Raw genomic sequence first — 21,139 nt, forward strand, 5'->3', positions numbered from 1 at the left:
CAAATATTTCAAAAAACTAAAAAATTGACAATAAATACCGACTTTCCATGTAAAATTAAAATTTCACAATTAAGAGTCAGTGGGCACCACTGGAATTAAAAACATACAATTTTCAATGGTGTCAAACACACGTTAATTAAAGCATCGTCCTCACATGAATTTTAAACGGTTTCATTAGCGGCAAAAAACGGCAAAATGGATTTTTTTGACAAAACTATTTTTGTTACTATATAAAGTTTTATATAGTAACAAAAATAGTTTTGTCAAAAATTTTTTTATAAATTTTCCAAAAATAGCATTACATATCATATTCGGTTTAATAAAATATTTTGGTCATTATTTTAAAAAAAAAAAGTTTTTTACTGGCTTTTTAAATCATAACGAACAAATTTATATCAGTTTACTAGCTATTAAACAGTCTCAGTTTCTTGGAGTTTCTGACCACTGTGAGGAGGTGCAAAAAAATAACTCGCTAAAAATTTACTACGTTGTATCGAAAGTATTTTAGCGCCGCTTAATGATTTATTTTATTAAGTTTTCCAACCTTTATTGAACTGGTATATGTATTTTCGTTTTATTATTGCTGAAATGAGTTGTATTTTTAAAAAAAATAAGCAAGCATGCTTTTATTTTGAAGCTTTTTCGTGTAGAACATGCATCATGCGTTAAAAGCTTGTTTTCAACATTGACTGGACAACGAAAGTTGACCACGAAGGCGATGACAGCCCTAATTGCCCCAATCTCAACCCAGATAGCTCTAACGTGTGGCTAATTGAGGACCATGGCCAGTTCTAGGCCCCAACACAAGATTCCTTCGAAACTGATAATTTATTACCAAAAATCCATCTGTTATTTTGTTTAATAAATTTCCATTAGGATTTACTTAAACCAGTAACATTTTGTCGCCCTGTTTAATGAGTTTGTAAAGAAAATAAGAAATATTTATTAGCTTCGTTTAAGAGATATGTTTTATCATAATTAGGGTGGGTAGTAAATTACTTCAATTCTAACTTGAACAGGGATGCTTTAGTATCGATAAAAGTGAAATAATAACACCGACCTGTTTGAAAATATTTTTATTAGGTCAATGATTTGTTTTTTAATTCTACCATTTGCGAGTATATATGTAAAATTAATACTAGTGTTGCATATATACCTAAAGACTGATTTTTAAAGATATATGTAAAATTGGTATAACTTTGTTTTTAGTTGTGGAAAAAAAGACTTCTCTAGAAAAGTTGTGTAAAATATGATCAAACTCACTCAGCAATCTTTTTTTCCATATCGATTAGAGGTAAAAATACAAGCAAATCTTTTAAAGTTCAATATACTTAAATGCATTCAAGATTTGACGCAACGGATCTCCTCAGAAAAATGTAAAATAAGCATAGAGAAATGGTGCAAAATCAGATATGCCCCTAGTGAAACAGTAGTAGAAACAACGTACAAAGTATAATAAAAGTAATAAAAAATATTAGTCAAATCAATTAATTACATCGCTACAGTTTCAAATTGATTACATCAAGTAAAAATTGAAACCCGATAAGAATTTGCGTGCGCGTTTTTTTCTCAAGGGATTTCTTGACCGATGCAGTCAGAAATAAAATGTCGTAATAATTCAAAAGTGTGAGCATGCATTTTAAAAAAATTAAAAAACTAAGTTACCAATTACTAAATTAAATAATTTAAAAAGAAAACGTAACCTACAATTATTTACCATATGTACAGTTTAACTTCATTATTTTCGGTCTGATCTTAGTAACCTATTTAACAGGAAATTAAGAGATTTACTTTTGCCGCTAAACTTCTCATCAGAACTCTAAAAATATTTCATTTTTCTTATATCAGCCTGCTAAAAAAATAGCAGTCAAAAGTAAAGAAAATAATGAAATTATTTTTTCGGTATAATTTTATAAAGAGAATTTTCTTTTAGCCATGTTTATTTCCCCATATGTAATATGATTAATTCACTTGGAGTGATCCATTTGAGCTCGATCCCAAAACTTCAAACTGCAATAGAAGGATTGGATCGATTAGCAGCCATAAATTAATTGGCGATGGAATTAACCAACGGAACCCACAGAGCTTTCATCGTCTTTACTAGATTGGTTATTTCTCCCGCAGGAATATGTTAATATTTTTGCTCCAGTTCTAATATGCACTTGCGCCTCCTCGTATGACTTACAAATTTCTTTAAACCACTCATTATACTCTGTATCACTCTAAAAAAAGATCAAAAATACTTCTTTAAGTCATACAAAAGTGTTTATAAAAAAAGATAAAAACTCGGGCACTTTTTATTTTAGATAAAGTTTAGAGGCTCATTGCTTATGTAATACTAGTAACTATAGTAACTATATGAAATACGTAACGCAACATATTTAATTTTGTTGTTGCGATTTAGAGCCAAATTAACTGTAGAACACCCGTGAAAAGCTTTTATTTATAGTTAACAAACAAACTTCATTTTTAGTATCAAACCGTTTTACCAGCACTACTTACAGAGAGATTGTTTTAAAAAGTTGATTTACTGGCCACTTATCATTAGACGTCTAAACACAACACTAAAGACCGCACGTAAAGAGAACCGTGCTAAACAACACGTCCTAAACTGTTTTTCTAATTTACATATCGAATAACGATACGGGATTTTGAGAATTTATAAATAAGCACTTACATCAGCACGTAGAACAAGTTGTTCTCTATTATCTTTTAAATGAATTTTTATGCATTTAAACGTTTTATACACAATTTCGTCCACAAATTGAATGTCTTCCAGTGGTAGTAGCAACTTTTGAGAATGCTAAATAATAAAGAAAATTTTTAAACATATTTATTGCTTTTAATTACCAATTTAATAGTTCATAACAAAAAATGTCCATCTTTTCACATAAAAAGACTGAGGAACTCAAAATAATCTTGCTGAAGATAACTTATTTTTACCCATTGATCTCCTCTGTATTCGAGACGATTAGGATAAAGAAAAAAATATTTCTTCGTCCATACTGAGAGAAAAGGACCGCCCAGTTTATATAAATATCCGTGCAGGAGACAATCCCCGTTTTGAACGCCTACAAAAGTAAATAGTTACGTTAGAAGCGTAAACTACGCTTCAAACATTTTCAAAATAATCAAAAAAACTATTTCTTATCAACAGTAGAAAATACCACAAACCAAAAGAAGATTTTTGATTTCTATTCTATTTTTTACTGCTGACAAGAAAGTTTTTGCACAAATAACTGAAACGAATTCTTACTTAATTCAATATTTTTAGATTTCTTTTTTGCCTCGGCTTTCTCAGCTTCCTGATTGACCACTTCGAAGACGGTTTCTAGGATATACAAAGCAAAAATTAAATGAATTTTTTTTCCCCTTACGGAGATTGTTTCGTTTAGATTTTTAACTTATACACAGTTAAAAATCTCAACGAAAAAACTTTATATAGTTTAAGTAGCAATATCATTACAATCACAATCCATTTGCTGCTTTCATAAACATTGTTTGCTGTTGCAGTCAGTAGACTAGACACGTATGTTATTTCACAGGACAAGAATAAAAATAAGAGTAATTCTAAGGAAAAAAAAATCTTCTATTTTAAGACCAAAGACAAAAGAGATTTTACCAGCAATTTCTTGCTGCCATCTTTCTGAGTTTACATAGCTAAAATCTTTGTACAATGCTTGATCAGCCTCTGTGAGCTGTAAAAAAACAACACAATATTAATGACAAACAACATAGAAATGTAGAAAAAACCTAACATTACTAAACTATATTGTTTTTTCTAAAAATTCTCAATGGTAGACATATTTATGTTCAACAAAAACACATATCACATACTATGGCATACCTTGACACCTTTGACATCCTCCTCATCAAAGGAACCAATATCAAAAGCATCAGCAGCATTGACTTCACCACGAGGTGGAATCAATGGAGGTTGTAACTAAATTTTTAAAAGTCATATTTAAAATTAGAATAGAAAGTGAGTTGCAGTATTTGAACAACAGTTATTGTACATTGCCATTGTACAAATACTGCAAAAAATAAAGGAAAAAAGTTAGGACAATAAAAACCACCTTATGGTACTCTTTAATGTAGAGTAATTATATAATTTATCAATTTGATAGATTTAATTTCATTCACTACACACAGGTTATCTGGTATTCCAAACCCACTGAATTGGAGAATGGCTATTCAATTTACTGATGTATATTTCAAGCCATATGGGATTGTAATTTTAAAGCATTTATTGCACACGAGATTTCCAGAACAGATATCAAAATGAAAATTACCTTCCTTAACTCAACTTCTTTCCAATCAATATTTGCAAAAAATGGATGCTCTTTAAGTTCTGTTGCTCTGAAAATTAAGCATCATATATATATATATATATATATATATATATATATATATATATATATATATATATATATATATATATATATATATATATATATATATATATATATATATATATAAAGATGTACACAACCTATGACTTAGGAGTGTATTATCACAATTGTTATAAACTTTTACCCCATTCCTTGACAACCTAATCTTTTTGAAACAGTTCTCTGTAACAAGCCAGATAAAAGTGAGGTAATACTTGAGGACAAGTCAGGTGGAAACTTGACATCCTTAAAAAAAAAAAGAAAACAAAAAAAATTAACAAAATAAAAACAATGATTATCTACAATCAAGAAAAACTAATAAATGAAAAAATAAAGAAAACTTACCATTGTTAGTGTCATTTTATCAATTTCATATTTGTCTTTAGTTTTCTGCTGCCTGAAAGGACTGTGGCTACAAAAAAAAAAATTATGTTTCATAATGGTAGACTGAACCAAGATATTTATATAGTACCTATGCAATTTAACTTAATTATTGAAATAACTCTTCCCTTTAACAAGTAAACTATAAAACAAATGTAACTTGAAGTTTATTTTTACCCTCGCAAAAGCTTGAAAAGCATACAACCGAGAGAGAACCAGTCAGCACAGGAATCATATGCAACAGATTTTTGAAGAACCTCAGGTGCCATGTAACCATGTGTTCCACTTCAAAATATTGGGGAAAAAATAATCAGAAACTGTAATCAATAAAGAATTTCAAAACCAAAGTCAGACAAGAGTAAACATTTAAAAAAAAAAAAAAAAAAAGCTATTAAATCTATACTCACACACATGCATGTGGCTTTTTCTTTGAAAAATCACATGCTAAACCCAGATCAGAAATCCGTACATGCCCATTTTCATCTAGCAATATGTTAGCTGGCTAAAATACATACTCACAGAATTCAAGATACAAAAAACAGGTAAATAATAACAACTGTAAATTGCAACTAATAACTGATACTAAGATATACTTCAATACCTTTAAATCTCTATAACAAATATATCTTGTATGCATGTGCTCTAAGCCCAGAATGATCTCAGCAGCATAAAATTTAACCTAATAAAATGTAATGAAAGCAAAATCGATCTCTAACACAAATATTTTACATAGTAGATATTTTTAAGCAATTTTAATACAAAAACTCAATACTAAAGTTACAATTAAAATTTCAACTTTACTCTTACTGCATTTTTTAATCATAAAATGATCATTGAAAGAAAAAAAAGTTAAGTAAAGAAAAAACTTACACTATCCTCATCAAAAACGCCATGTTGAGTAAGATGATAATGCAAATCTCCACCTGTGATAAAAATGGTTATTTGAACATTAAATGAAGAGAAAATTTCTTTTAATGTCAAAGAAAAAGATCAGATTATTTTACAATCAAAAGTTGTATAAACTCACTAACCATTCATTAAATCAAGAACAAAGCACAGTTTGTCTGGAGTGTGGAATGCATACGTCATACAAACAATAAAAGGATTGTTCACCTTAAAATAAATATCTGACGTTAAGCTGTTCATGAAAATCAATCAAACTAACAAAACAAGAGAAAAAAGAGAAAATTTTGGTTAGAAAATTTCCTTAGTAAAACAGTATCAAGAAAAGAGCATACAAAGGAAAGCATGGCTCTTTCATTGAGCGCAAGAGTTTCTCCTTGTTTTAATTTAATCCGCTTTTTGTCCAAAGATTTCATTGCATACCTACAAAAATACAAGAAATGTAAAAGACAACTTTAAAGTATCATCAAACCTTTTTTTAACTTTTCAGGAAATTTTTGATAATTCATTTTATGATTTAGTATAATAATATCTGGTTCTTAAAATTTTTAAACCTGTTAGCAATTAACTGTATTTGCAACATTTTCACTCTCATATTTGACCATAAGAGGTTTCACACTTTCAATAAGACAATTAAAGATTTACTAAATATAACTAACATCTTTCCTGTGTCTGTTTTTCTGCAACCATATACTTCACCAAAACCCCCTCTACCAATAATTCTATGAACACTGAAGTCGTTCATTGTTAGCTGTAAAAAGGTATGAGGAACAAATTTTAAATTTCTCTTAAATAAAATTTCTCTTAAATAAAACTTATGCAATTGGAGTGAAAAAAAATTAATGCTTATCATTACATACGTTCAGGTTAAGCTCTAAATTTTTCCACTGCAGATAACGAACATATTTATCACTAAAAAAAGAAGATGAAATTTTTAGCAGAACCCTAAAAACAATGTTAAAAGTTTTCAAAACTTTTAAAAATAAGATTTTTGTTAACTGATTACATTTAATTACATACAGACATTGCCTTTCCCAGACTTTTTGCAGTTATACAAATAAATAAACAGTAAAGAAGAAAAACAAAACAAAACAGGTAATCTATTTTGAAGAGCCCACTTCTGGTCAACTTAAAAAAGCAATTCATTAAATGTTCTCAGAATATACCTTTTCAAGAACATATCAAAGATTTTCCCTTTCAGGCTGTCTCTGATTTCTTGGTCATAAGGCTAAAAGAAAATCACAATCATATGAAAATCAACTAATTATAAGGGTATTAAAAGAGCATGTTCTACTTTCTTTAAGTTTATACAAATTTTAGAGTTTTCTCAACTAAACTACACCAATTAAATTATCAGCAATAAACTAAATTAGATTTTTTGCAACTGGTCAGTGCATCAGTAAAAGCTGTTCAAAGAAAAGTTATTAAGTAAATTTTTCACTCAAAGCTTCATAGATTTAACATTGCACAAGAGTTATAATTTGAGTAAATAAAAACTGTATACTTAACCATTTTTAAGTCATAATGATGTAAAATCAACTTAAGTAAAATAAAAGTATTTTAAAAATTAAATAAAACTTACAAGAAAAAGTCCCACAGGCACTTCGCCTTTACTTAATAGCAATCGAACATGCTCAATTGCTGACAGCGTAAATGACTAAATTATTTTATTGCATAACTCAAATACAGCTAATTGCATTCATAATAAGAAAAGTAAAAAGTCAAAATAATTTAAAACTAATATAAAATTTATATTATGTAAAAAGTCCTACATGTGAACAGGATAACAATTCCTTCATAATATAATTATCAAATATTTCCCTTGCAGCTGCCAATCTTTCTTCTGGAGTTTGCAAATCCTCATATTCTTTAATCTAAAAATTATAAAAATGAACATGCACAACTTTTATTTAAAAATTGATCATAAAATTTAGGATCATCATCGAGAAAAAATATAAAATTTAAAAAAAAAAAAAGTAAATTTTAACAGAAAAATTGATTTACTATTATTTTATTATTTTAAAATATTTTACATTAAAAATGATAAAGAGTTAGGCTTATATCTGAATACATGTATATGTTTTTGATTAAACTTTTAATTTTTAGATGTTTTTCTAAAGATAATCAATTTTATAAAAAAATCATTAAAAAAAATCTAGTTCTTTAGAGATATAAAAAAGGAAACATTACTGCTTCATAAAATTTTATCTGAGGAACTGGTTCTTCACATTGTTCGTCACAAAACTCTTTGAACAACATAAAACCTATAACAAAAACAACTCATAATATAAACTTAGAATATCAAAATAATTTGAAATACTATTCAATTTCACCAAGACTTTTGCATTTACATCCTTTTCATTTTCTGACAATATCTGAGCAAAAAACCACTGTTATTCAGGCAATAAGAAGGGTTTTAAAATATTTAACATTAAAGACTATTGCTGTCTTTAAACACAAAATTCAGTTTTTTTCAAAAGTATAAAAAGTGGACTGTGTGTTCTCTCCTATAGTCTTGACTTCTTATCATTATTTACTGTAAAAAAAAAAGAAAATGATAATAACAAATGAAGACTTATTGTTTTATGAATTTTTTCTGTTATAACTAAATGCTAACACTTGCCTATTTTTTGATTGAATATAGTAACAAAATTAACTTCATCTCTAGCTGTTAGATATTTATGCATCACACTGTAGACTCTAAAAAAGGTAAGTAATATAGAACATATTAGAAAAATAGATAAACAATACAAATGCTAACAAACTCAAAATATATACCTCAATATATATATATATATATATATATATATATATATATATATATATATATATATATATATATATATACACATATATATATATATACATATATATATATATATATATATATATATATATATATATATATATATATATATATATATATATATATATATATATATAGGAGACATGTATTTAACTATCTTTCCAAATATTTAAAACTAAAGTTAAATATTTCAAACATTTTTAACTTGAACAGAAACAGCAACAATGTATTAATTTCAAAATAAACAAGAAACACAATAATTTAATGTAATGATCTGTATGAATGTAGTGATCTGATAAGTTATACAGATGCATACTGACACCTTATTAGAATATAGAATAGTATAGGTAGAAAATGCCTTTAAATCCACTACAGTTTTTAATACAGAAGCCAAATTCATATTCACTATTCGCTGTTATAGATCAGACTTTACAACAGACAACCCTACTTTTTTACCTAAATCTCTAGACTGTTTTTTTTTTTTTTACAAAACTCTTAACCAGTTTCCATTTTTTATTTAAAAGTTTATTCTTAAATTGAAAACTGATTTTTGTTTTTTAATGGTAGGTTTGCATAAACTATGATCTTAGTTTTTGTATTTAAGGAGTTATCACTAGGTGCCTTGAACATATAATATAGCTAACACAAGCTAGCATATATATTATATAACTCTTCCCAGTTAAATATAAATTATAATATAGAAATGTTAATAAACGTCATTAAATTCAGTCTTTATAGTAAAGATCTGCATGCATATATTTATTAACTGGATATCCAGATAATAATAACTACTTCCATCAAAGCATTAATACCACCAAAAGAAATTAATACTTTTTAAAATTAAAGTAAATAATTCAATTTTATTTTCTATAGAAATTCATCTAGTAAACTTTTGTCAAAAATCCACCAGTTCTGAACTTTGATGTCAGCAAACAATAATAGCAGAAGGCTATATTTCTGACATAATGAAATAAAAATCTTACAATAAAAATAAAGTAGTGACTCGGAAACAAATTAGCCAGCTATTAAATTTACCCTACTTTAAGGCATTCTTATTCCAGTCTGTAGAACTGTTATGCATAAAATTAATGCTACCTTCATTAAAAGTTATGAAACTTTTGATATGCTTTGTTATTCTTCCAAAGTCCATTGTTTTATCAAACACAAAATACTCTACTTTTGAAAAAAAACATTTATGAAAACAGGTTACAAACAAAGAGTCTCTTTTCTGTTATAAACACACCTAACTGAACCATTCCTAGGTAACGAAGGAATAGTAGAGAATGCCTAGTTAATGCTAAATAAATGATCACTAGATAGTTAAGTAGTATTAGATTAGTATTTTGAAAATTGCAATTAAAAATGAGAATTTGAAAAAACACTAACGAAGCATCGGGCAACTGAATCCTTTTGCTTGCTCGAGCTGCTGGTGTAGATTTTGATTTCTCCATGGCCATTAAATAGGAGACATCGGCCAAGACGGCCTCCAGGTCCGCCATCTTGGAGAGCTCTTAGTAACTACTTTTAAATCTGTCTATGTTTTTGTAAATTTTCCTGATTTTCAGTAAACTTCGTTGGCAACTTCTACGGAGAGCTTTTAAAATCTAAACAAGTGGAAATGCATGGTGATATGCGCCTAAAATTAATTCACTCTTAATCATCTCAGGGGAAGATTTCTGGAAACAACAGCCGTAAAATTATTTAGTATTTTTTATTAAACGCCGACTGTGCTCTGTGCAGAGCTGAGCAGGATACAATTTTTTGCTTCATAAAAAACGAAACCAAGGGAATATATAAAATTATTATTCAAAAAGTGTTAATGAAAAACTTTTTAGAAAACCGTAAGTTTTTAAGGATAACCAGGCTGTTTTTTTTTTTAATCTGAAAAGAGAATTGCGCAAAAATTATACGCCTTTGCTATTTTCAAAAGTATTGCTAAAAGTAATCTTTCAGAGATTTTTTTTTAAAATATACAACTACTTATCCAGAAAAAAAATTTAGAAATAAAAAAAAATTTATCCCTAAAAATAGTTTCTTTTTTACCGGTATAAAAAAAACAATGTGCATGCATTTGACCAGTAATTTAAAATATTGTTTATGTATTTGTTTAGTTTTGCTGCTTTTTGTTTTATTATTATTTTTTTTTAATTATTATTTCTGCATTGAATTCGTTTCAACCTTGTGTTTATCAGTTCTTGTTTTGAAATCAATATAAGTGTACTGATTACTCTTGCTCTATCAAACCTTTTAATTTCGAAAGATTCTAATCGCGGAATGCGCTATAATACTTCGCAATCTATTTTCTCGATAGTAAGTGTTTATCTCTATGACACCAGTGAGAACTTTAGAACTTTTATTATGATTGTTCAATGCAGTTTTTGTTTTTTTTTCATCAGATTCTATTTATCGATATAAATTTTGAATAACCAAGGAATAATATAATGCAATAAAAAAAGATGTCAGAAGCTTAGCTTTTAAAAATAAGTTTCCAGGGCTTAAAACCCAAGCTTTGTTGTACATCAAATTGCAAGCAAGAACTTGACTTTGCAAGGAGTTTAATGCAAAACAAAAATTAGTACGACATGAGTTACATTCAAAAGCAATCAATAAATCTCCAAGCAAAATAACTCTCCCAGCAAAATATATATACAAATGCTTTTTGTCACAAAAATATAAAATAAAGTTTCTTTAAATAAACTTAGCTGTAATACCTTGCTTACACTCAAATGTCACATAATGGTTAAAGAAGTTTTATTTATTTAGAGGAATTTTAATATCTATAACGATTTATTATTTAACTTTCTATAATTTTTAAACTGAAAATCGTTTTTAATGGTATTTATATAAAGGTCTATTTTTTTAGAGTATTTGAGATATATTTTTGCTATTTTTATCAGCAACTTAATATTATTATTACTAATTTATTTAAAATCACTAAATAACAAAATTATGGTTTGCTATAAGATAACATTTTAGCGTTTCTAAAACACATACCTTAGAATATCTTAAGAAGCAGTTTAGGTAAGTCCACCCATCATTCAGAGGACTTATCTAAACTACTTAATGAAATTAAACATAGTTTTCAAATAAAAATTTTTTATTATATGATTATTAATCATCATGATCATCATCATCATCATGATCATGATCATGATCATGATCATCATCATCATGATCATGATCATCATCATCATCATCATCATGATCATGATCATCATCATCATCATCATCATCATCATCATAATAATAATAATAATAATAATAATAATAATAATAATAATAATAATAATAATAATAATAATAATAATAATAATAGTGAAAACGTTTTGTAAGAAAAAGATTATGAATATGCACTTTTTTTGTATCGTAGATTGAATAAGGAAGAGGGAGGAAAAAAGCGAGACTCAAATATGGCATGCATTGACAAGGTTTTGTTTGTTTTAAGAATTGGTGAAAAGCGAACTTTATGTTAATATATAGTATTTTAAAGTTGAAATGGAACCTAGAGATTTGAGAATGTGATATATGATCAAGATCTGGCTATCGTTCCGTAGCTTAATTCGACTCCATCCAAATTCGAACTTCAATCAAGCTTTAATCCAAGCAATAGTAGAAAAAGAGAAAAAAAAAAAAACAACTTGAGGAATATAAAACGAAAATGGGATACCTACAATCGTGTAACACCTAAAATAAATATATAGAACTTAATGAATTATGAATCTCATAGTTATGATTTGTCCGTGAATTTTTTTTTTTTTTTTTAAATCTTTCTAATTGAATAAAATTTTTCGAACAGAATAAAATTAAGAAATTTAAAAAATTGTCTTACTTTTATTAATAGCATTTCAAAGAGATTTTAGATTTCTTATTTTCATTTTCGTTCTTTTTTATTAATGCTAATAAAGTAAAAAAATAAAAAAGAATTAAAAGTGACTAGTTTTAGTGCAAAGCAAATTTAAAAGTTTAATTTCATTATTGATTGAGTTCAGTTTGAATCCTGAAATATTTACATAGAAAATAAATAATTCAATTACGCAGACAAAATGCGTTTAAATAATGTTTATAAATTTTAAAAATATAAAAGTTTCGGCATTCATAAAAGGGATCAATAACCGTTGGTATTTGTTATCACGTATCAGTAAGGTACAATAACCTATATGCATCAGACAAGATCAACAATAAAAAAATTTTCACTGCAAAATTTATCTTCATAAACAGTTGCAGCGTCTATGTTGCAACTGTGATGCAACTGTGATACAACTTTATGCAGCTAGCGCCTCTCTACAACTAATAATTAAAAAAACAAAATGCATTGATGACTCAGACCATAGAATAATTCTATGGTCAGGCTTAAATCGTTTCAAAAAACTGAATACGATTTTTTTCCATTATAAATAAATTAAGACTTTAGTATATTGTAATTTTTTTTGCTATTAGTGTGGAAAGTTTGACTTCGTAAATCGCAATTACAATATGTAAATGCATTCTTATTGTTGATGGATTAAAAAAAATGTAAGGTTTGTTATATATATCATTTTTTGTTGAAATAATTCAGAAATTAAGACGATTTTTTAAAAACCTCTTACTGTAAGAATACAGGATTAATAAAACATACAGCAAAAACAAGTCAAAAATCAAAAAAAAATATTTTTATGAAAAAATCGCGCTCAATTTAAGTTTTTTTTATAGACGTACGTCTTGCTTTCCTTTAAAAAAACTAACAAAAAAAGGTTTCTTTTATTTTGCTGTTGTAAACGCTTTAAACGTGTTACCTTTTTTTTAAATTTGTTAAACTCACGATTTAAAAAAAAATGTCTTTCAGCTTATTAACTTTGTGAAACTATAAAATGGGATTTTTTATTTTATTCAATTTTTTATCATGGAAGGAGTTCAAATAAGCAAGAAGAAAAGGTCACGCGAGAAAGAGTTCAGTTGCAACGTCATAAACCTGAGATGAGCTCACGCGCAGTATTTCGCGGGTTACGTTTCAATCATCAACATTCTCAACCTTCAATTCTTAAGGAATTGCAAGACAGGGTACCATTGACAGAAGATATACCAAGTATCGAAAGAGATGCTTATGTAAATGGAAGCGCTAAAAATTTTACATCTCTTAAGATTGACAGAAGCGATGTGCAGCAAAGTGCTACAACATATTTAGACTATGATTTACCTAAAAAATATCAACATTCAGCAGGCAGTAGTATTTATATGGATACTAATCAAAATCAAGATTTGTTCCTGCAAAACAACAAAAGCAGCACGATAAAAACACAACAGAATACTAAAAACTTCTATCCTGACTGGAGAATGCAAGATAATTCATTAGCTCGGTTAGAAACGGATTTGTCTGTAAAACAGCAAAATACTACAATCAATAATTTTTATGGGAATACGAATGGTGACACGTTTGTTCGATCTGACAGAAACAGCTTGATTAAAACACAGCAAAACTCGATTAACAATATCTATGGAAATATAAAACAAAAGCCAAATGTTCCTCACTTTCATCAAAATGTTAAAAATGAAATCCTAGTTAACGGAGACATGAAAAACAGTTTATTAAGTCATGCACATGAAAAAGATAATTTCCAAAAAAGCCAACAAAAAACACAGGGAAAGTTTAGTGGAGATAACTTTGTATTTTACATTGACTCGACAGCAGAAAATTTAAAGGAAACCGCTATAGAAAAATCGCCCCGTACAAACAAAATTGTAAAACAACAAATAAACCCATTTGAAATAAAAACCGATTTAAAAAAGGTCCATTTCTACAAATGAATGGTAGATAACTGTTTAAAAAACAGCTTCTTTTATCAAGCTAAACCAAAATGGCGATGAAGATAGTACCATTAAATTATGCACAAGAAAGATTGTTTGCAGAAGATATTGAGGTCATTTTATGAATATTTCTTTTCAGATTAGTTATCTCATGTATATATCAATCATGTTTATATCAACCATGTATATATCAACCATGTGTATATCAACCATGTGTATATAATCATGTGTATATCAACCATGTGTATATCAATCATGTGTATATCAAGCACATGAGTTTGGAGTGAAAACTTTAACAAGTGCAAGATGTTTTTAAACTTGCATTTAGTATAGGTATTTATAAATACAAAAAAAAAAAAAAAAATACACTCCAGCCCTTTATCCCTTATTTTTTGTGTCCTACAATCAATGAACAAAGAAATTTTTTAATTCTCACGACAAAGCTGTATTATGTTGAAGCTGAAACGTCTCAGCATATTTCACTGGATTCATTTGGGATACGCACAATATATCCGTAAAGTGAACTTTCTTTTAACACTTTGCAACAACCTTGTGTAAGCAAATTTATTACCATCACGTTACTATATGTATTCACAATCAACTTAGATATAAATCTTTTTAATAAAAAATTCAAAATCATGAAGCAATATTGAAGTTGACGGTCTAAAATCAAAAACTCTTAAAAACTTTAACATTACAAAAAAAAAAAAAAAAAAGAAATAATGCCAGCTGAAAAACAGGTGAAATTGATCTTAAAAAAAAGTTAAAAAGTATAATATTGTTCTCTACAAAATATTTACAGAGAAAAAATACAAGTTAATCAAGCGTGCAAATGCTCTACAGATTAGATATTTAAAGAAATAGAAATAAACGAAGTCACTAAATAGAAATGATAGAAACTCAAAGTGAAAGAGGGGGGGGGGGGGGGAAAGGGTCTATATTTAGAGGTGATTTTATATTTTTAGTTTTAATAGTTTTATAGTATGTAATCAAGAACGATTCTCCTAGATTAGCGCGTGATTATGTATGTACGTACGTACGTAGTTACGTATGTATGTATATATTATGTGTGTACATGTATGTATGTATGTATGTATGTATGTATGTATGTATGTATGTATGTATGTATGTATGTATGTATGTATGTATGTATGTATGTATGTATAGATTTTAAAGTACATAAATATTTTGATTTCTGGTGGTGGTAGTGGTGGTAGTGATCCGTAAACACCGAATGCAACCTCTACCGTTGAGTAAAATATTCAGAACGTAGAAATTGAAATAAATAGCTTGATGACATTTATATAAAATTGAATACAAAATTGAACCAAACTTTGGTTAGTAAATGATATGGAACTGGCATAGTAATTGTGAATATCATCCGCTTCTAAAAACATAAGTATCTTCTAATTCACGATGAGATTTGCCTTAACTTTAATACATAATAAATTTAATAAGAAACATGTTTTAGGATTGTTTTTTTAAATTTTATGTTATTGGATTTTCTTACGTTAATTTGGAATTTTTAAAACACGTTATCTACATTTCTATCTGAATGAAAAACAGAGATATCATATCGATTGATCAGTTTGTTCTCTATGCACTTTTTCAATTACTTTTCCAAGTTTAAAATGGTAAAAATAAGGAAGTTAAATTGGTAAACTGACAGTTTCCAGCAAATAGTAGATACTTTGTTTTGGCGTTGTATAGCCTAACTTTCCATGTTTTCATATAATGTACTTAACTTAGCATACTATGGTATGAGTATTTGATGATACCCTCGTCTACACCAAGACCCGTTGAGAGAGGGTGGGGGCTGGTTTAAGGGGATTTCTCCCTGGGCCTCCACTGAGCGAGGGCTAACCTGTTCAAGTAATGAAAAAAAAAAGCATTTTTCTTTAATTGGAAAAAAAAACTTTTTATATTTTCATATCTAAAATTTTCTTCGTTTATAAACTTTTTCTTCGCCACATCTACAACAAAAGATTTCTACTGGAGAGGTGGTAACCTGAAAGCTCCCCCTACTTCTTGTAGCCGTACCTGGATGCTAGAGGCTTACCAGCCTCTTAACTAACCTTTAAATACCCCTTAACAAAAGTGCACTTACTATCCCTTAGAACCAACGGGATGAGCATAGAATTTAATAAATTTTCAAAGAGAAATCAGATAAAAACGCTATAAACAATATTCATAAATCTTTAAAATGTCAGTAGAAACAGAGGCGCTTTTAAAAAACCATTTAAAAAATTGCTACAAAAATTTGAAATACTTATGCATTAACAGATCACAAAACCCTACTTAAAAGTAGTATGAATGTTTACTAATAAAATAATTCAAAGTCGTGTGTAAAAAAAAAAAAACCCAACAAATATTAAAAAATAATTAAACTTTGCTAATTTTTTTTGAGTTGTTCTATAACAAACAAACAAAAAAAAAAAGATTTTTATAAAGATTAAACATTGTCAATAGTGAAATGCTTTTAGTATGAAATATCTACAGTTTTGGTGTCAGTCTTGGGAAACTAACATATTGAGATTCAATGTCTGGAGTTATTAACATGATGGCTCCATTTTTAACCTTATTGCTGTGCAAGTCTTCAAGCAATTTAACAAAGTCATTCACCACTTTGTCTAGTGTCATAATCTCAATATTGTTCGATTTTAACAAGTTAACAACATACTGATTGCCTCGAACCATTTCAGTGTCAGCAAAAGTTGGACACATTGTAGCAACTCTAACTCCATCATTTTCCTAGAGTAATTTATATCCAATAAAAGAGGGCTAACTAATACAAGATGAAAATGTAAAAAAATATTTAAAGAATTTCAGATTAAAACAGTATTAACACCAGTCAAAAACCAATCCTGTAAAACAATTAAAGACATGTTCCTTGAAAATCATAAAAATTACCAATATATTTGAGGCTGCCAGAGATTTAGTAAGTGAGACAACAGCAGATTTTGACACAAAGTATGGAATACTTGGATAAAATTTGGCACTCTCCAATCCAGCAGCTGAAGCTATATTTATAATGGTACCACCAAGACCACCATTTTTGATACTCATTTTTTCCATAGCTATATATGTCATCTCCATAAGAGAAACCTTTTTCAGAAAGCAAAAAAAAAAAATAATAATAATAATAATGTATTATGATTGCATAAGATTTATTCTTTTATATATACATATCATATATACATATCATATATACTGGTGTATAAGTCGATTACTATATATACAGGTGTGTAAGTAGATTAACCATTTATATATACATTTTTTTCTTTTAGTTTTTTTTAAAAAAATTGATTTAGCATATAAGCTCAATAAGTATATACTTTGAGGACCCCTTCTAAATGGCTTAAGGAGTTAACTACACACTATATATACAAAAGTATTCTGCAAATGTATACTACACAGTATATATACAGTATATATAAAAGAAAATCAAAATTTTATTGGATACTGTCAACTGGGATGAAAATTAATCAAATTTGTGATTTACTTGATATTGTCCATATGTTATATAATATATTACAGTTAACAAGGTTAACTATTGTTCATTTTTTGATGATAGTTGTGCTATGCTAGGATTTGGGTGATAGTTGTTTGTGCTATGGTTTAAAGGGTGTACCATATAAAAAATTTTTCTTATTTTGTTTTATAACAATAAAGGTATATTTTTAAAGGTAAAACTAAAAATAATTTTTACTAGATCTAAATTGTGGGTTAAGTTTAAATAAGAAAAAATCTATATAAATACATACCTGGCTCACAACTTAAAAACCTGAAACATTGCAACAAGCTGTTAGTGCCTGTCAATCTGGAAAAAACAGGTTCAAGTTCAAAAGCAGAACAATTTATACTGGTGATGATCAATGATCTGCAAGAATAAAAACTATTCCTTGATGGGTTAGATATAAGCCTGGGCAAGGATTATTACGTATTTAACATTTTTTTATTTTTGTAATAAGATATGGTGTATTTCCTCAGTATCTATCAGTTATCATTTAGTCAGTGCCTATCAGTTATAGTATAGTACTTGTGTATGTAACAAGATACTATGTAATAGTATAAGTAGTGTACTTATTGCATTTTGATTGTACTTGAGTTTCCATAAGATGTTTTAGTATGGGTAAATTAAACAATTTTGTAAACATAGCAAATGTCTTACATAGTGTTAATGATTGCAAATCTTTCACATGGTTCAGAGTTTCAATTTCACCCCATTTGACAGTAGCTTACAAAACAAACATACAAAATTAATATTAATAGTTTTCCTCCAATTATCAGCATTATAAACACCAGCATTATTGACCAACACACTGATAGGTCCACAGAGTTTTTTTTCACCATCTTCCCAAATATTTTTCATCAAGCATTCATTGGAAATATCTCCTTCATAAAAAATCGATTGACCAGGATATAATTTATTTAATTCTTTTTCAGTAGACAGACCATCATCCTTTAAAACGTCTACAAGTATTACTTTACCACCACGTTGGACAACAGCTTGAGCAAACCCTTTTCCTAGGCCTCTTGCTGCACCAGTAATGAGAAATACTTTGTTAAATATATTCATCCTACATAAAGATTTTTAACACTCATTAAAAAACCATTTCCTTTTTCATGTACTATATACTATATATCTAATACTACATACTATATATCTAGTAAATTTACACACACACACACACACACACACACACACACACACACACACACACACACACACACACACACACACACACACACACACACACACACACACACACACACACACACATACACACACACATACACACACACACACACACACACACAATCAATCAATATATTTTGTGTTAAGGATGTTACAAAAAATACAGGTCATTGCAAATAGTAATTCACTAATAAAACGCAATGACCTAAATAAAATAAAGAAAAGAAAAGAGAAAAACTTAAGAAATAAACTAGTCACATAGTAAAAGTAGGACTTTACAAAAATTTATAAGTAACACTTATAAAACAGACTTTTAAAAGAGTTAAAATATAGGTCAAATAGTTATTATAATGTATTCACATATACATACATATATATACATATACACAAATAAGAAATTATAAAATGTACATAAACATAAAGAAAAAAGCTATAGAGGTAAAGAATAAAGTTAAGCGTAACTTTTTAGGTAAAAATGATGGAGTGACTCTAAGAACAGATTCTTGGATTTAAGAATAAAATCTGTTTTTAGGGTGTACGGAAGGGTGTTCCAAGAAAGGATACACTGATATGCAATGGAATTTATTCCATGTTTAGTTGTCTGTTTTTGTGGGATGGTTAAGTTGTTAAAAGTGACTGATCTTAGGTTAAAAGTGACTGATCTTAGGTTATGCCTACACATTGTCCTACTATTAAAGTAGTTACAAAATATGGAAGGAAGGCGACCGTGTTGTTGATCCCTGGCAAATGAACAATTTAGAAACTGGATTAAATCATAGAAACAAAGAACTTTGGATATAAGATACAGGATGTCAGTAGGGAAGTCTCTTGGAATGAAATAAATTATTCGTATTGCTCTATTTTGAGGCGAAACAATTTTAGAAAAACAGATGGTTTTAGATTGTCCAAAACTTGGCATGCATATTGTAAATGTGAAACAAAATTTGTGTGATATATAGATAGTAATGTTTCAAAATTAACGTAGTGTTGAATATTTGATAACATGCCATTGGAACGGTTTAATTTGAGGGTAAGGTTATTTACATGTGTTTTAAATGAAAGTTTCTCATCTATCACAACACCAAGATAAGTTATGTTAATAGACAAAGGCAGCTTTTGGCCACTTATTCTAAAGTTCAAGTATTTTGGAAGATTCTTGTTAGTTTTTTTAGAAAAGTTAGTATACTGCGTCTTAAATATTACTATTTCGGTTTTTTTAGTATTCAATGAGATTTTATTTTCTCGGAGCCATTGAACAAGACTGGCCATATCCTCATTAATATATTTATTTAGTTTTTTGAGGGAGTTTTTCATTAATTGAAGAATTGTATCATCAGCAAAATGATATGTATTTGAGTGTTTGATAGAAAGATTAAGATTGATGTAAATAATAAAGAAAAGAGGACCTAATATGGATCCCTGACGAATACCAATCCAAACGCTTTTAATGTCTGAGAAGGTGCCATTTAAAGTAACAAACTGTTGACAATTGGAAAGGTATGATTTAAACCATTACAAGGGTATGCCGCGTACATCATAATAGTTAAGCTTTGATAGGAGAATGTCATGGTCTACGGTGTTAAAAGCTTTTTGTAAATCAATGAAAGCCCCAGAAGCAAAGTTTCCATTATCAAGAGCAACTCTTATACTTTCTGTAATTTTGATAAGAGCGCAAGCTGTAGAATGCTTTTTACGAAAACCAAACTGGTGCTTATATAAGCATTGTTTTTGATTTAGGAAGTCGTATAATTTATTATGCATAATATTTTCAAAAATTTTGCTTAAATTAGAAAGAAGAGAGATCAAACGATAGTTAGTGCAGTCAATCATTGATCCTTTTTTTGTGGACTGGAATGCATAATATTTTCAAAAATTTTGCTTAAATTAGAAAGAAGAGAGATCAAACAATAGTTAGTGCAGTCAATCATTGATCCTTTTTTTGTGGACTGGAATAACTTGGGCCAGCTTGAAGACATCAGGAAATATTCCTTTGCAAAATGAATTATTTAAGATGATAATTAGTGGTTAGCATAGAATTTTTGACACCAGCTTAAGAAATTTTGTTGGAAGGCTGTTTGGTCCAACACTCTTACCTTCTATGATAGTAGAATTTATATAGTCGAGGGTTTCCTCTTCAGTTATTGGATGCACATAAAAAGAGTTACTATTAGGATTGAT

General features: G+C 28.2%; 3 protein-coding genes across 6 annotated transcripts in view; 1 reads left to right on the plus strand and 2 right to left on the minus strand.

Moving 5' to 3' along the window:
- Positions 1-1,453: 1,453 nt before the first annotated feature.
- On the minus strand, positions 1,454-10,071 carry LOC145183916 (G protein-coupled receptor kinase 3-like). 2 transcript variants are annotated; one of them, XM_090092376.1, is made up of 24 exons: positions 9,868-9,997; positions 9,577-9,654; positions 8,299-8,375; positions 7,866-7,939; positions 7,448-7,549; positions 7,258-7,332; positions 6,842-6,903; positions 6,536-6,587; positions 6,335-6,426; positions 6,011-6,098; positions 5,804-5,885; positions 5,643-5,695; positions 5,374-5,451; positions 5,180-5,274; positions 4,950-5,057; positions 4,737-4,803; positions 4,537-4,637; positions 4,293-4,359; positions 3,848-3,943; positions 3,623-3,698; positions 3,257-3,331; positions 2,944-3,071; positions 2,678-2,803; positions 1,454-2,222 (listed from the first exon to the last, which is right to left on the minus strand). In XM_090092376.1, the coding sequence occupies exons 3-24, from the start codon at positions 8,360-8,362 to the stop codon at positions 2,064-2,066; spliced, it is 1,920 nt and encodes a 639-aa protein (XP_089948502.1). In that variant the 5' UTR covers positions 8,363-8,375; positions 9,577-9,654; positions 9,868-9,997; the 3' UTR covers positions 1,454-2,063. The 2 variants fall into 2 exon arrangements, with proteins under 2 accessions (XP_089948502.1, XP_089948501.1); XM_090092375.1 differs by lacking the exon at positions 9,577-9,654 and having other exon boundaries at positions 9,868-10,071.
- Positions 10,072-12,862: 2,791 nt separating this feature from the next.
- Positions 12,863-15,055, plus strand: LOC149886150 (uncharacterized). Of its 2 annotated transcripts, none has more exons than XM_090094101.1 (2): positions 12,863-12,993; positions 13,368-15,055. In XM_090094101.1, coding segments are annotated over exons 1-2 (897 nt in total). In that variant the 5' UTR covers positions 12,863-12,991; the 3' UTR covers positions 14,263-15,055. The 2 variants fall into 2 exon arrangements, with proteins under 2 accessions (XP_089950227.1, XP_089950228.1); XM_090094102.1 differs by having other exon boundaries at positions 12,884-12,998.
- A 1,385-nt stretch (positions 15,056-16,440) lies between these two features.
- LOC145184194 (15-hydroxyprostaglandin dehydrogenase [NAD(+)]-like) overlaps positions 16,441-21,139 on the minus strand; it is a 6,608-nt gene continuing 1,909 nt past the window's right edge. The window contains exons 2-4 of one of the 2 annotated variants that reach the window (XM_090093708.1): positions 18,518-18,842; positions 17,173-17,367; positions 16,441-17,013 (exon numbers count right to left, since the gene is read on the minus strand). In XM_090093708.1, the coding sequence (XP_089949834.1) occupies positions 16,756-17,013; positions 17,173-17,367; positions 18,518-18,842 (778 nt within the window). In that variant the 3' untranslated portion in view covers positions 16,441-16,755. Of the gene's footprint in view, positions 17,014-17,172; positions 17,368-18,026; positions 18,845-21,139 lie in introns of those variants that run through there. The other variant, XM_090093710.1, reaches the window with a different exon arrangement.

This window comes from Hydra viridissima, unplaced genomic scaffold (assembly GCF_058129835.1).
Source record: "Hydra viridissima isolate aposymbiotic clone 2 unplaced genomic scaffold, HvirCarnegie_v1 scaffold_7, whole genome shotgun sequence".
Taxonomy (NCBI): Eukaryota; Metazoa; Cnidaria; class Hydrozoa; order Anthoathecata; family Hydridae; genus Hydra; species Hydra viridissima.

Coding starts and splice junctions, on each gene's coding strand:
- LOC145183916 (XM_090092375.1), bottom strand. CDS start 9,980: ATGGCGGACCTGGAGGCCGTCTTGGCCGATGTCTCCTATTTAATGGCC. Junction 5,696..5,803: donor TGTTCTTGATTTAATGAATG/GTTAGTGAGTTT, acceptor TTTTTATCACAG/GTGGAGATTTGCATTATCAT. Junction 2,223..2,677: donor AACTTGTTCTACGTGCTGAT/GTAAGTGCTTAT, acceptor ATCTTTTTTTAG/AGTGATACAGAGTATAATGA.